The 15,482-nt window shown below is 37.7% G+C and overlaps 1 protein-coding gene across 3 annotated transcripts in view; it reads right to left on the reverse strand.

Moving 5' to 3' along the window:
- Positions 1 to 15,482, reverse strand: part of ESRRG (estrogen related receptor gamma) — a 412,482-nt gene that overhangs the window by 46,053 nt on the left and 350,947 nt on the right. For all 3 annotated transcript variants that reach the window (XM_006916223.2, XM_025049855.1, XM_025049854.1), the window contains 2 exons: positions 11,138 to 11,248; positions 7,369 to 7,530 (listed from right to left, as the gene is read on the reverse strand). In XM_006916223.2, coding sequence (XP_006916285.1) covers positions 7,369 to 7,530; positions 11,138 to 11,248 — 273 coding nt within the window. The remainder of the gene's footprint in view (positions 1 to 7,368; positions 7,531 to 11,137; positions 11,249 to 15,482) is intronic.

Consider the following 15,482-nt stretch of genomic DNA (forward strand, 5'->3'; position numbering starts at 1 on the left):
GCCTTGAGAAGAACCTAAAAGTCAGAGGTAACAGCTCCGTTCACAAACAGAATTCCGAAACAGAAAGGTATGAATTGGGCCAGATCTACAGGACGCTGATAATTTGATAATCCTCAGGTAGACTTCAGGCTGTTTCGGGCTTCTGAAAGATCATGAATATTTAGGAAACTGAATGGCTGGACTCATCCTGTCACTTTATCATTCAAAAGAGCTCAGCAATTACCGAGAACTTGCCTGAAAATTATATCATATTTTAGGACACAGTACAAATAGAAATCTTCAATAGTCAGGAATGTAACATATTTTCGAAAGTACTGGGTAATCTATCTTTATGTGAGTCGACTCAAAAGCTATGATTTTAATCTTTTCAAAAGGCAGTTCCAATCATATCACTCAGTTAAACATTTCAATGGCTTCCTGTTGCCTTCAGTGTGAAATGTTATTTCCTTAGCATGAAATTCAAGATCTTTCATGATGGGCCCTTGGCTTATGTCTCCAGCCTCATGTCGAGCCTTTGCTTCATGCCGGTTCTTCTATCCGTCCACGTGACTCTGTGTGAGTGAATCTTCAGAGCCCTCATCCCTGGGGTGTGGCCATCAATTCATCTTTCTGAATCACTGCTACGCTTAAAAGTGAGGGTCTCAAAAGCAGAACCTGTGTTGCATCCTTATGTGTATCCTTTATGCACAGTGCCTGACACAGAGCTCACTAAATATTCATGCAAGGGAAAAAGGAAGGGAGGAGAGGAAGGGAGAGAAGCATGGAGGAAGAAAGTGATTCAGTGCTAAGTGGCAGAGCTAACACTTTTGATTTCCGGTATGGCTGGAAGTCACTCAACTCACTTCTGTTCCAGTTTACCCATAACTCTCAATCAAATTAACGCCCAGTGAAACTGAACAGAGTTGGGGAGGAGAAGACTCCAATTTTAACAACCCATCATTTAAGGACTTTTCCAACTATTCAGATGAGTATCTAAACAGCGATCACCTTGTTTCATTAAAATTTGTGATCGTGAGTCTCTAGGGTACACTATCAAACAGCTTGATTTTTACTGATTTGAAGATGTGTCCTACACTTTTTTAATTCATCCTCCTTCCCTTTAATCTTTCATTTTGTAAATGTATTGACAAAATTTAAAAATAGGGCAGATATGTTCCATTCACCTAGACACTTGATGAAAAGCAGGTAGGTAATGTAGAATAACAAAGAACATGGATGAAGTAGATGAGGAGTTGGAAGAAAGACATAATGAAGCTGTTGGTAAAACATCATTAGGTTAAATATTCTCTGGATTCAACTAACCTTATTAATAATAGCATGAGTCCTACCTACAGAATACCTGCAGGATTATTGTAGACCGCAAACAGAAGTTTGTAAAAGTGTTTCATAATCAATACAGAACTGTCTACATGTTATTTATTTTGATATTGACGCTTAATCTCATGAAAAAGATTATCACATATATATGCACACACATGCTTATATATTTATGTAGACACAGTTGCATGAGTCAGAGTAAAGACCATGTCGTGTATATCTTTCATAGTTCCCATAGTACCAAACCCAATGTTACGTACTTAGCAGGCACTCAAAAACTTAAACTGTATTCACAATTGCTATGGAACTATGATTTCTCTTCGAACGAGGGTATACCATGGCACGACTATGTATGGATGGCTGTGTATATTCTTGGGACGCCTCATCACTGAGCAGAAGAAATGCTAGAATCAAGGTCACAAGAGGACAGGCAATTTGGCATGGTGGCAGAACGATGACTTGGGTTACAAACGGTGGCACCAAGTGGTGAAGACAGATCTCTGAGAGCATCTTGAGCGACATTTCAGTGCCCCTTGAACTTAGATCTCTGTCTAGGAAATCTGGCAACTTCTTTGTTGGTCTGCACTTTCTCATTTCTAGCAAGGGTAGGTACGGAAAATGAAACCAGTCCTCAGAAGGTATTTCGGATATTTTTTTCACAACAATATTTAAGTTAAATATTTCTCAACTTACTGGTTTCTATTTCCATATCACGGTTGTGACTTCAGAAACTGTTAAACATTCAGTTGTTTTAGGTTTGGCCAAGGAAGATGGACTAAATTACTTAGACCTAAGGATCTTTCCCATCTAGGACAGAATGGTGACATTGATCTTCCTGGTGAAAGAAGCTCACCTCCTTTCCATTACGATCAATATTTTATTCTGCATATTTTTCGTAATGGCATTGGTGAATACTAACATTTTGGACCTTGTGGTTTTAATTGCAACTAAATGGCAATCTATGTGCAATATCTTAGAAACTAAATGAACACTAAAGATTTTATGTTTAGATCATGCTTTATAACTTGCAAATTAGTTATACATATGTGTATAACTTGCACGTATATTTTTTTCCTCATTTGATTTTCATAATATCACTAATGGCTATGACAATTAAGTAACTCACGAAAAAATTACTCAACTAGTACAATCCGGTTTTCTGAATTTACTTTCAGAATCATTCTACCCTTACAAACCACAACTACAGGTACACAGGTATACAACTACGGAGTACATTAAATATAACCTCCTAATAGTCGATAATTGAGTATACTTATAATTTAACTAGTATTATTAAGTGCCAGGGCTTTGGTGTTAAATTTATATTTTTTCCACTTATTTAAAAGACTCCACTATTTCATAGTTCTGAAGTCATTCAGTTACGTACACAAAAGAAAAACGTATCCCGAGGAAAGAAGCTGTAATCCTTTTAGTTCATTCACAGCAAGACAGAAATTTTAACCACGTGGAAATTCAGCTACAGGATAGGTGATGAGTAGAGCCTCAGAGCCTACTAACAGGTTTATGCTACGCATATGTTAATCAACTCATCAATAAAACATTTATCAAGTGCTAATGCTACAGATCCAAAAAAAGAAGTGTAGGTGCCGTTTACCTAGAACTCTACCTGAACCAGGCCCAGTGTCCTGCTCATCAAACCACAATCACGCACTTGCACACGTGGAAACATGCCTTGTGTTACAAATAGAAAGAACATCTTACAGTAATTATTTCTACCACATCTTTTTGTGCTGTTGTACATATCATAATCATTTAGTGGTGCTACCAGTTTCAGGTATGCGATGGACATTTTCAAAATGAAACTTCCAGAACTTTGGTTGAGGAATGAAAGAATCTTGAAAATTGGTCTCTACATAAAATGTGTTAGAACGTATAATGTATCTTTAAGCAGTATCGTTAGCAATGAATGTTCAAAACATTCTTGGGTATTCTCCAACAAAATTTATGTCATAACGTAGAAAAAGTTTATCCATGTCCTTTAGAGATTTCTGTCATTTCTAGAAAAGTCTAAATACTTCTGTTGAGAAAAAACATAAAAAGTTAACTTAATGAGCAATGATTGATACATTCTTCTAAACGTTTTTCCAAAAAATGTTTCAACGAATATCGAAAATATTGACTTCTATACTTTAGATCTGTTTCTAACATGAATAACTATATGTAGACTGTTTTTATCAAATCATATTTTTGGTGTGTGTGTGTTTTTTATTTTTATTTGTTTGTTTCAAGCTTAATATTACCTGCCTTCACTTTGTATGAAGCAAAATTGTAGAACATTTTTTTCTGTTTGATGTTATTACAATAGACATGATTTTTAAAATGTAACTAAGAGGCTCCAAACGTGAGCAGAGTTTCCCTTCTTTAGTAGCCAAGTGTTTAATGTGTCATGATAAAAATAAACAAGCCCGCCTGGAAATGTGCCATACTTGATAGAAAAAAGTTTTTTTCTAAAGTGCATTCATCCACTTAATTGTGCAAATACCTTCTATTCTTTTAAAGTAAACTGTCTGGGAGGTCCATAAATATATTTAAGCCACTTATATAGGTCAGCTAATATGGGTTACGCTTTTTAGAGCACCATCTGACTAAGCACGTCCTGCCTTTTGCTAACAAAGTCACAGGACATAATAATATTTTAATCAAGCACAAAGAACAATAGCAGATCTGACTGCTGGGCTGATAATCGTCTTATCACACCCTGTGAAACCTAGCTCTAACACTGGACAGACCCTCCCTTACTCCGCAGCCCATCCTGAGAAAGGCCAACAATGGAGAGAGATGAAGTGGAGTGTGCAGTACCTTCGTATCTACATAAAAGAGATTAGAGGCGACAGCGTTCCATTTTACAGCTCAATCATATTGTGTTAGCATGCGCTTATCCGAGCGCGGACGAAATTGAAAGAGAAATAAAAAAGAGTCAGGCAGATAGGAACCAGAAAAGCGAGGCATGAGCAATTTCCAAGGATATAAAAGGACGTTAATGGCAGGGCCCTGTCATTCTTAAAACGGGCTATTAGGGCACCATCATCTGTTCTTGTGCCCTTATGCTCCTCCAACGGAAGTCAAGCTTTTTCTAAAGCCCTTGTGATCTTTTTTTTTTTTTTCCCTATAGATAAAGTATGGTCATGTTTCATAACAACACACTTTTCCATTTATAGCATTGATTAAGGGAAGTCAATTAATTCTATTTACTAATCAAGAAAGGCCCACTCCCTTTGTATTTTTCTTCAATATTTTCTTCCGTTGAGTTCTTCACTTTTTCATACAGCAAAAGCAAGTATACAAAAAGTACATTCCCCCCAGGGCAGAAAGACTACTGATCTTACCTTAGATGTTAAACTTCATTTTAAAAAAAGTGTGTGTCTGTGTGTGTCTGAGAATAGGATAAAGACAGCGAAGGCTTAAAATTTAGGACATTAAAAAGTATGGTTTCACTAATGTTGCAAAACGAAGAGTTCTGAACTTAAGACTAAGACCGGCTGAAATTTCGGTTCTGATTTGGCCTTCATTCTAGCTATGACCACAGTCATCAGGGCTGGGTCCTGTTATCGAGAATGGGATTTCACTTTCATCAAGGCAGAAATGTGACTCTAATCTTTAGATCCTCTCTGTAGTCACACCCCACCCCACACTGCAGGGCGCTGTTGTGCCTGGCCCCCCTGAAGCCAGCCCTGTGATGGCAGAGTGCCCTTCCTCAAAACACCCAATAGCAGGCCTACTGTTAAAAAGGTAGGAAGAATTGCAGTTCATTCTTGTCTTGCTAATCCCTTTCTGAAAAGCCAAGATACTCCGAGCAATCATATAACCTCGGGGTATCAGGAAAACCAGAGCTGTGAGTCATCCCTCCACAGTGACCTGTTCTGGCATTTTCTATGGAAAGAGAATAACGTCAGACCCCACCAATTCTGAGCCTCAGCTTAAGACTGAACACATAATCGTACAGTAATTGTTTCCACCACTGAAGCTGCTGTTACTCATAGTTATTTAAAGTTACTGTCTTCACAAAAGTCACTGGAGCCCCTTTACAGTGACAAGTTCCTTTGTAAGCTGATATTTCTACTTCCGTACACAACTGGACCCACAAATTTACCACTGACTCCTCTCTAGCAGAGAACGTTGGAAGGGGTTGTTGACTTTTATTGGTTCTTATTATGGAATGTCTGTACGACATCAAAATATTGGCTTAACAAATTCCCTAATCCAGGGAGAACTTGGGCAGAATTCTCTGAAATAATGGATGGCTTGGAGTCACAGTGCCATAGCCTTTCATGCTGTTGTCACTAATAACAATATCACCATTATTATTTTGAAATAGTTCTTTGAAGAGCCATCAACCGGGACACTAAAATATCCTGATTTGACTCCAGGAAGCAATGCTGACCGTGTATGTTTTGAGCACACTGACCACGCTGGTGAACTCGTGAACGTGTTTTTTACCTCTCTCTGCCTCGATAATAATAACAGAACCCTGATTTGAAACAATGGTTCTCAGCTGGGGACAGGAGGCATGTGTGTATGTATATAAAATGACAAAATATATAAACATAAATGACAATATATATATTGACCATCTGAAAAAGTATCTGTGGATGCTTCAACAAATGTTTTGTTTCTTTTGGCTCTAAAACCTTTCATACCAAATAAGTTTATATGTATTGTTTGAGTAAATTCTGACTGTTTCCACTGTCACAATACCCAAATGTCTTGACATCTTTTAACATATCCCTTTTTTTTTTGTTCTTTCTAAAAGTCATATAGATGTGATTACAATCTAAATGCAATATCGACTATCCATATGATCAAATTCTCATCTTTTTTTTTTTATATATGCAGTGACCCTTGTGAAGGTATCTCCTGAAGAACGTACTCAAGCTCACCTATTTAACTAGTTTTGACTTAATTTGGGGTGCTTTATTAGCAAACAGTGTAAGACAAAGTAGCTGGTATAATACAGAGTGATGTTTAAATTAGTTTACAATTTGCTTGGCCTCATCTAGAACAGCACCGAACAAAGCCATTCAGAAATGTCAGCTGTGTTCCTAACCACTGTAACAAATTGTCACCGAACGCTGCACACCTAATGACTTCAAATTAGCTTCAGTGTGATACCGCCTGACAGTTCGTCACGACTGTTAGCAACATAGCTGGCGTATCATGACCAATAAATTGGTTTCAGTGTGGGCTGGGAAAGGGACTTCCATCAATTTGATTAAAGAAATTACTGTAGCATTCAAAGCATAAAGACAAACTAGTTTAAGGAGACAGAAATAAGTTAACTGTACCAGAAAAACATTGGTCATCATTCAAAAACTTGTTTAGAAACTATTTGAAAATCAAAATTCAAACAAACAAACAAAAAAATCACGATTCCAATAGACTAGTAAAATTCTCAAACATTGTGATCAGGCATATGTTTGATATTAGAGGATCAGTTAAGAAAGAAAAGTAACAGGATATTTTAAAATACTACTTTTAAGTTACCATCTGAGAAAATATCATGTCAATTTAACAGTTCTTTTCATCATTTCTGTATAAATTCATTGTAAATATCTAATTGTAACCAAAGCAAACTTGTGAATATGAATGCAATTCAGTATAAATAACCACCACGAACAACAAAATGAGTGATTTTTAAAAGAAAAAAGGTACATTAGACTACTGCTGACAAAGACATTTTTTAACGTGAAAAGAAAAAGTAGGAGTATTTCCTTAGGGTAAAGCTCAGAATTTTAAAAGAGACAAAGAAATGTTTTTAAAACTTATACTCTCTTTACTGGCACTAAATAGTACCTTCGCATATGAAAAAATAATTAACAAGAGTTCAAGGTGGAACCGATATAAAAAAGGTTTATGATTCTATGAGGATCAGCAGAGCCCTAAATTAAGTATGATAAAAACAAATGTCAAGGTTAAAAAAAATCCTAATGAGAAAATTTTGAATTTGCTTAAATTTACATATGCAACCTAGGGAATTCATTGCAACCTTTTTATTTTCATTTTGCTTTTTTTTTTTCTTTTCAGAAAATGTACCTGGAATATGCTTCGCCCATCCAATGATAACCACCAACTCCCGGTCAGCCAAGTCACACAGTGTAGTGAGGGCTTTGATGTCACTGTCGGGGACAGTAGGGTCAGGCATGGCATAGATCTTCTCCGGCTCGGCCACCAACAAATGTGAAACAATCTTGTTATCTGCAGGATCAGACCAGAGCACTACGAGATCACCAGTGGCATCATCCTTCTTTTACAAACCTTAAAGTATGCTGTGTTTCGAGAAGTAATCCTAATCGCCTACAATAAACCCGACATATTCTACTCATGGTTCAATATGTGTGTATTAAACAGTGTTCAGGGAAACAGCAAGACGAGCTGCTGCAGCCATAACACAATGCATTCCTTTCTTCTTCTTTCCTCTACCTGCCTCCGCTGGAATGAAGATTCTGCCCTAGAATGAGATTCTTTTTAGCAAACAGATAAGAGAAGTTAGAAGCTTTCTGGGTTCGCGCTTTGATTCTTAAGTGGGATTTGGGGAAGCAGATTAAACACCATACAACAGCTTTAAAGTGAAAATCTACAGTTAACCATGGAAATCTAGAAGATCACATGGAAGGCAAAGAACTTCTAATGCCCATAGTCATAATGGGCATGAAAGTCATTAATTATCTTAATTCCTTTAAAGAACAGCAAAGGTCACAGCCCTTCTGCCTGGGTGAATTACTGACTGTGTGACGCTATCTCTGTGGGATGCGTTAAGTAGGAATGTCTTCCCTTTCTCCCCCTCCCCACACCCCAGCCGATCTTCCCAACGTAGCCAGCATCGGTGTCCAGAAAAATGCTCCCACTTAAATGTTACGGCATTTTCTCTTCGGAGTGTCTAATTCTTTAATCCTCTATTTTCATCTGTTGTCTTTAGTTCGTTCTCTGGTTCAGATTTATCTGCCTGAAATTTGTGATATATGTTTTTAAAATCCTTCATAAAATAAATGCTAGAGACAAATGGAAAGCATCACATCAAATGTGTTTTATGGCTCAGGGGCATGTGAGCGTTTATGGGAGGGGTTGTAAAACCTTGCTAACGGAATGATTTTTCTTGGCCCTATTTTCAATTTTTTTGTGAGTAGCTTTAGATTTTATATTTTCAACTGAGGAGATAGAAGTGGGTAAGAATAAACACGAATATTTCAATGTTCTATGTACTATTACTCTAGAAAACTAGGGCATTAAATGGGATTTTTGTGAGTAGAGCCAAAGTTGCCTCTATGTTTACTAGACAATGTTCCTTTTGCTATGTTTTTAACTTTTTAAACCAAAATGAAAGACTTCCTATACCTTAGAATTGAAAAACATAGAATTCTTTTCATTTCTTTTAACAAAATAATAAGGAGACTTATCTAACCTATAATTAGCAAATTTTTTTCTGACATATTTTTAAATTTTATTATTATGGCTACCAGAGGAAATATATTTATTGCAAATTATCAACAGATAACCATTTATAGGCAATAATATCCAATTATCATCAAACTGAAAATGCAGATTTGGGAGGAAATATTCCCAAATACCATATTTTCTAGAAAAAAAATAGAGATTTTTTTTTTTTTTAATTTGCAGGGTCTGCAAAGAATAACACTTGCTTCTTGTATATGCTATAGAAACAACACCCTGTGTTTTTAGTTCCGCTTGAAAAAGTTTCAACTTTCACTGCTCTGACAATGCAACAAAACCTGTCAGCAACCAAAAGATAGATTCTCAGAATTAGAAGAAAATGCAATAAGAAAGGGCACAAAAAAATGTAACCAAAGGAAACCCTGATTCTAGTTCTTTCAGTACAGAAAAAAAAAAAAAAATGGTACCTGTTTTACCCAAGTCAATAGATATTTGAATTGAGGTCAAAGAAATTCGGTTGAAGCTTGGACTCTCCCATTATGCAGGACATAGCCGGCAGCACTGTTTCTAAGTAAATCTTATTTAATGTTTCCCTAATTAGAATCAATAGAACCCAATTTTCATCCTTGGGCTTCTGTGGTACACAGCCCGTCAGGGTCCAGAAACCTCCCCTAGCCACTGTGTCCGCAAAGCCCACGCACGGTCTCTTGACACTTATCTGACAGGATCTGAAAATTAAGTTTTATAAATGTTTGTTACAAAAACACACTAATTGGATGGACTCAGGAAAATTAACACAGAAGCCTTGAGATAATGAGTAATGATTTATTAGGAGACCTCTTTTATCTCAGACAAATGAAGCTCACTGAAATTGCTGTAATCTTCTTAAAGGTACTTGACAAGCCACTTCCCAATTTCTCAGGTTTACGCAGAAAACTGTAGATGTTTCCCTATCGTGTGGACTTACAAATGGGCTGGTGCTCATTTTTCTCTCAGCAGAGGAAATTATCAATGGTTTTAGTCAATGTTTACATTAACTGAATGAGAAATGGGCAGTTTGCGTATTACCGAATCCAGGAATACTAAACCTCTAATAAAATTAAGCATTAGTGTTTATTGCATTTTATTGTATTATCAGAAAGTTTTTTATTATAATGTGCAAAATCTGCTTAATGCAGTCCTAGATTGTATTTGCAGAACGCCAAACAGCTTATGCAGCCTGAGAAGATGCCAGATTGGACAATTGAAGGTATAATCAACATAATGTTTTTTGGAAAGGCAAAAGGAAACTATGCCATATGTTCACTTAAGCTTTAATTTTATGTAAAACTGGTTGTTTTTCCTTTGACATAGCTAAAATGTCCTTTCGTTTACAGTTCAGGGTCTGTTTTATTTATTTAACCGATCCCCATATGCTCGCATGTACGATGCACAGCAGCGCCCCCTCCTGGAGAATCTGAATTATAAGCGAACGCTTTTTCTCTTCCCTTGACAGTGGAGTGAAAATCACCCGCATCTTTTCTAGAACTGCTGCAGATGCAGCATCCTCTGGTGAGTGCTGCGTGTGTCTTCTGACACAAGTGTGAGAACTGCTCCCACCAGGGCACTGCTCAGCATGTAACACGCACTCTCTGCATAAACATCCTAAAATGCTAGCTCTGTTGCACTGCAGCTCTGAACTGATTTTCCAGAAAATGGGATACAGTTATTGCCTCAATCTATATTCCAGCTCTTTTTTAGTTAACGGCAAGGAGAACGGGGCTTGCATTTTAGCAACGTACCCATCATCCTTTCAGACTGCAACCTGGCATTGTAAAACCACGGGCCCTTCAAAAACAATCCGTAATGCCCATAAGGGCATCTGTGATGGAACCATCAACCTATGCTTGTTATTAGTAAGGCCCATTCCTGTTTTAATCTATTGCTAGCTAGTGTGTTAACTTTCTATTGCTCCAAATTAATGAGGCTCCTAATGTATCTTCATTGGGAGGTTGAGCAGTCAGACTCATTTAGTTAGTGAAAACGACAAAGCGCACTTTCTTGTGAAATCTGAAACTAACAGCTCCAGTGAACTAATGATCACAGTCTGATCTATTTTATGTACCTCTGAAAATAAAGATAACCAGTAAATGTAAATCTTGCACTAGAGAAGCGATGCCTTCATATGCATATGCTTCGACAAAATGACTAGGTGAACACAGGGAGGGGTAAGAATACCATGGGGGGGAGGGAATTATAATTAGCTGCATTGCTGTTGATCCTCAAGGGCGATCCTTGAGAATAGAGCCACGGTCCCCCTGGCAAAGACAGACCTCTTTGGAGTGGGTGGGGAGTGGGCATTCCCAACTAATCTACAAACAGCCAACTGGGAGGCTTTCTGTGCTGGGACGCCAGACACGTCTGCTGTACTTACATGGCTTTTTGGCTGGCTGAACCAGCTGGGGGTTCAGGTATGGGCTGTTCTCCGCATCTATTCTGCGCTTGTACTTCTGCCGACCTCCACGTACTCTGTCAAGACGCACCCCTGTGAGCAGAGACAGACACCGGCTTACTGTTGAGGTAGTTATCTCTGAGACCAATCAAATACACAGAGAGTATCACCCATGGGTGCCGGGGAGACAAGATAGAATGCACAATGGTCCAGAAATATTAGAGGAATGTAGAAAAGAGAGGTTGGAAACCCAATGCGACAGAGGATAACAAACCGGGATGACATTTTCTGCAAGGCCATCCAAGTCACATTCACCCACCGAAGAAAAGGCATGTTTTCATGTGAATTAACACAGAGAAACTGTTTCTCATATAAAAGATAACGTAGTTTCTCAAATTAAAGACAATGACAATTTGTATCCTCTTTATCAATCAATCACTCCTGAAAGCTCAGTGTGTAGGATCGAGTAGACCAGCTGACCAGCTATCGAACCCTCTCCGGTCTCCCCGGGACTCAGTATGGACCTGTGGAGTGGCACTGCATTGAAAGCACTTACGTGCCGTGAAAAGCTGGAATTAGACTACGTAAGATGCGATGCAGAGACTGCCCCGTCTTAGCATGTCGACACGTCTCAGGAGAATGGTATTTACATTTTGGCACACATTTGTATTTTCCTTCGAACGACAGAAAACTGGGAGCAGGTGTGGACTGAACGCAGGATAGAAAGAGGGGTTTCCTTCCTAAAAATAATTCAGAAGGCGAAGGTGCCAGAGAAGGGGCATGTTAGTAGGGCAGAGCGGAAGGGTGAAGCGAGGAGGAAGACACACGCAGACTGGCTTTCATAAGACTTTCTCCCCTAGCATGATGGGCTAGGTCAAGATTCAGGGAGTTTGTGCTGGCAGTGGATTTAAAAGACTAAGGAAAGAGGCAAAAGAGAAAGAAAGAGATTAAACATCAAGCAATGTTTCATTGATATGGGGGGTAGGGTGGGAAAGAGCTTGTGAATAACCCGGTTTTCAGTCTGTAACTGCAAAGTTTAGAACAGGACCACATACATGTTTAGCAAATAAAAAGAAGATGCTTGGGAGCGAGAACCAGATGAGAGCCTCTTTTTATGGTATTAGGTTGCATCGTAATTAATAAAACAGTGTAACATTATCCATTAATAAATTCAACCAAGTAATTCATTGTACATATTTTGGCATTTCTCAAACTGTTTAGAAAATAGATTTGGTTTAACAGCATTGTCAGTATTATTATTTTACTGAAGGGGCTCTCAGAGCCTTTCATATGCAAATGACCTCTGAAAAACTCTCCGAGGGAGATACAGCCTATGCAATGCTTTGCAAAACAATTTAACCAAGGATCCCATTTTTGGAATATTTATCAGTATCATGTGCAACGTGTGAGTTGTGGGTTATCTGAGTTATATAAAACAGTTTGGGAAAAGCTGATATATCTCTATGTGAATCCTGGAGGTAAATATGCTCTCAAATATTAAAGATTATTATTTATCCATGAAATAAAGAAAAATATAATTTTTCATATTATCTTAATAACGCCACTTTAAGAGTTGATTATTTTTTAGTGAAACATGCAAGCATAGATAAAGCCTGAAATGTCATAGTGAAACATCACAGCAGAGTTGAAATAAAATCAGGAGAAAACTTCGAGAGCTATTAAATAGTTTTAAACAAACAAATATCAAAAAACAAAGAAATTAGGTGCAGTGTTCAAATACTCACTGAAAATGATACTGCATGGGTGTCACAAAGAAGCTATATGCAATAATACAATAAATTATTCCTAAGTAGTATACAAAAATATGTTTTTATAAAATAAAGCATAATTTGCAAGTCAGAATAGTTGAGTTTTTTCTCTGACTCTTTTGCTAATGAGCTCTATAAACTTTGGTGAGTTCTTTAACTTAATTGCTTTTCCAAATATAACACAGATATAAAGATAATATCCTCCCCAATGTTCTGCTGTAATAATCTAATATTAATATAGTATAATAATATATTTGGGCATTGTACAAATACACTATTAAAATAGTCTATGAACTTTAAAATTTCAAGAAAAATAAGGACGTTCTCACCATATCATAATTTTGTTGAAATATTGCTATTTTATCTTATTTTGGGTCATGATCATTTATTGAAAATTTAGCTCTCTGGAGTTAGTCTACCTGCCTCAGTTCTGTAGGTAAACAGATTGAGGTATGATGGTGTAGTAAGGCCAATTAAAAACACAAGCCAAATAATGATACTATCTGATACCTAAGTGACGTACAGAAATATTTGGTATCCCATTCTATTTACCGTTCATCCCTGCACTAATAATATTATTTAGCTATGTGATTATTTTAGGATACAGAAAGTAATCCAAATTCTATGAAAAAGAAGGATGCTTTCCCTGAATTTAGCTATAAGCAACAACACAAAGTTGAGCAGAGAATTGGTAATTATCTCTTTAACCTCATACGTTTCAAAATCTCCAACTAACGATTTTAGCGGAAATAAAGAAAAACAACGGTATTTATGATCAGGACCTGGGAAATCCAGATTTGCTGTAAACAAACTTCAATCTAATCCAAATATTTCCACCGAAGTTGACCAAGCCTGCGTCTTTACATTCTCACGATCCTAAATACAAACAATTTGTTTGGACTTCATTTGTAAGCCAGTTTTGAAAAAGTTTAAAAATAAGAATGCTCCCAGGAAAGAAGATGCCCACAATGTTCAGTGTTTGACAGGATTTGAAGTTAATTAAGGCAACTGGATTTTCTACCCATGTGGAGACTGCCATTATCTTTTTTTTTTAATAAAAGATTTTAATAGTTGGCACTACCTAACAAGTAGAACATTTCACATTGCTTCTGCTTTCAAACCCTGCATGTGCCGACATTGCCACGAGGGAATTACAAATCTTATACATTGTCAGAATTACAAAATTGAGAAAGCAAGAAAAAGGCAAGGAGGGAAAAAAAAATACGCTGTGAGGCAAATAAACGCCAAAAAAGTAAAACAGTTCAGCACGAGGTCTTCCTAGGTCAGCTAATTTTAAGTCTACATTTTATGCCCAAATGCAAATTTTTATATTATACAGTCCAAAGTCGAAAGTATTTTTCACATTTTTAATAGCACAAAGTCAGAGGCGTTTCATAGGATAATAAAAGATCTTCCCTTTGGAGAATTATACAAGGATACTCTAGCCTACTTTCCTAAATTTAAAGACATGCCTTTTATAATGTCCCCAAAGGCTGACTAAAAACATTAATTACATAGACTCCTGGAATACTTAAAAAAGAGGCAAAATAGTCGCATTGAAGTAAAAATATTTTTTAAAAAGATAATTAATTTCATGGCCACTAAATCAATAGTTATATTAAATCAATGTTATTCAACATGGCTGGTAATTGGAGTATCAGGAGCAGACCAGAAAAGCAAGACATTGGAAGCAATAGGTGACGGGGGTGGCCACTTTCTTGTCCACTCTGGTCTTCCTGATACTGCAGCTCCCTTTACTATGTCAGGACGCCTCGCTTCTGTAGTACCTAACAGCGTCCTTGACTTCTCCTGAGATTTCTGCGAGGGACCATCAAACAGAGGATGGAGATATTTCCATGGAGGAGTTCCAGGAAAAGCAGCAAAGGAACCACAGCGGGAATTTTAGTAGCAACCTCGGATGGGGTTTCTCCTTGGGGACAATGTCTTGATGGAGGGTCCCAGTTTAACCCAGAGTAGTTGCACATATTCATGGGCTCCTGGGTGAGGGGATGGGTGACAGTTATTTGTATATTCACATGTATACTCCAGGGAGCATCTAACCGTATTAAATTCTTGAGGATCACATGAGAAAATAAGACACAGCAACTCCTAGAAGCTTCTCTGACTACTGTCCCCTCTCAAAGTAGCCAGCGATGTTGTCAAACATGGCGTCATGACATAGTTCCTTTCTCTGTGCTTCCCCAGTCTTTGCCTCCTCATACCTGCGTCTCCCTACCGAGCACCGTCTTCATTGTTAACTGAATGACTCTGCGTGAAGGGTCTTGGAATAAACCAAAACAGGAGCCCGTTCCTAGCAGTCACTGGTTATCGAGAGCTTATTATGTTCCTGGCAATGGGTGGTTGTCCATATATTAACACAGTTAATCCTTACAGCAATCCTAATGAGGCGGGAGTGATTACTACCCCATTTTACAAATGAGAAAACTGGAAACAGCAAGAGGCTGGGCCAGGAGCGGGAGTTGGGGACAAAAGCTGCAGAACCCACACTCGAAGCACCAAGTCCATACTGCTTCTCTGCCGTTCGACTCTACGTTGGG

The sequence above is a fragment of the Pteropus alecto genome, unplaced genomic scaffold, assembly GCF_000325575.1.
Source record: "Pteropus alecto unplaced genomic scaffold, ASM32557v1 scaffold65, whole genome shotgun sequence".
Classification (NCBI taxonomy): Eukaryota; Metazoa; Chordata; class Mammalia; order Chiroptera; family Pteropodidae; genus Pteropus; species Pteropus alecto.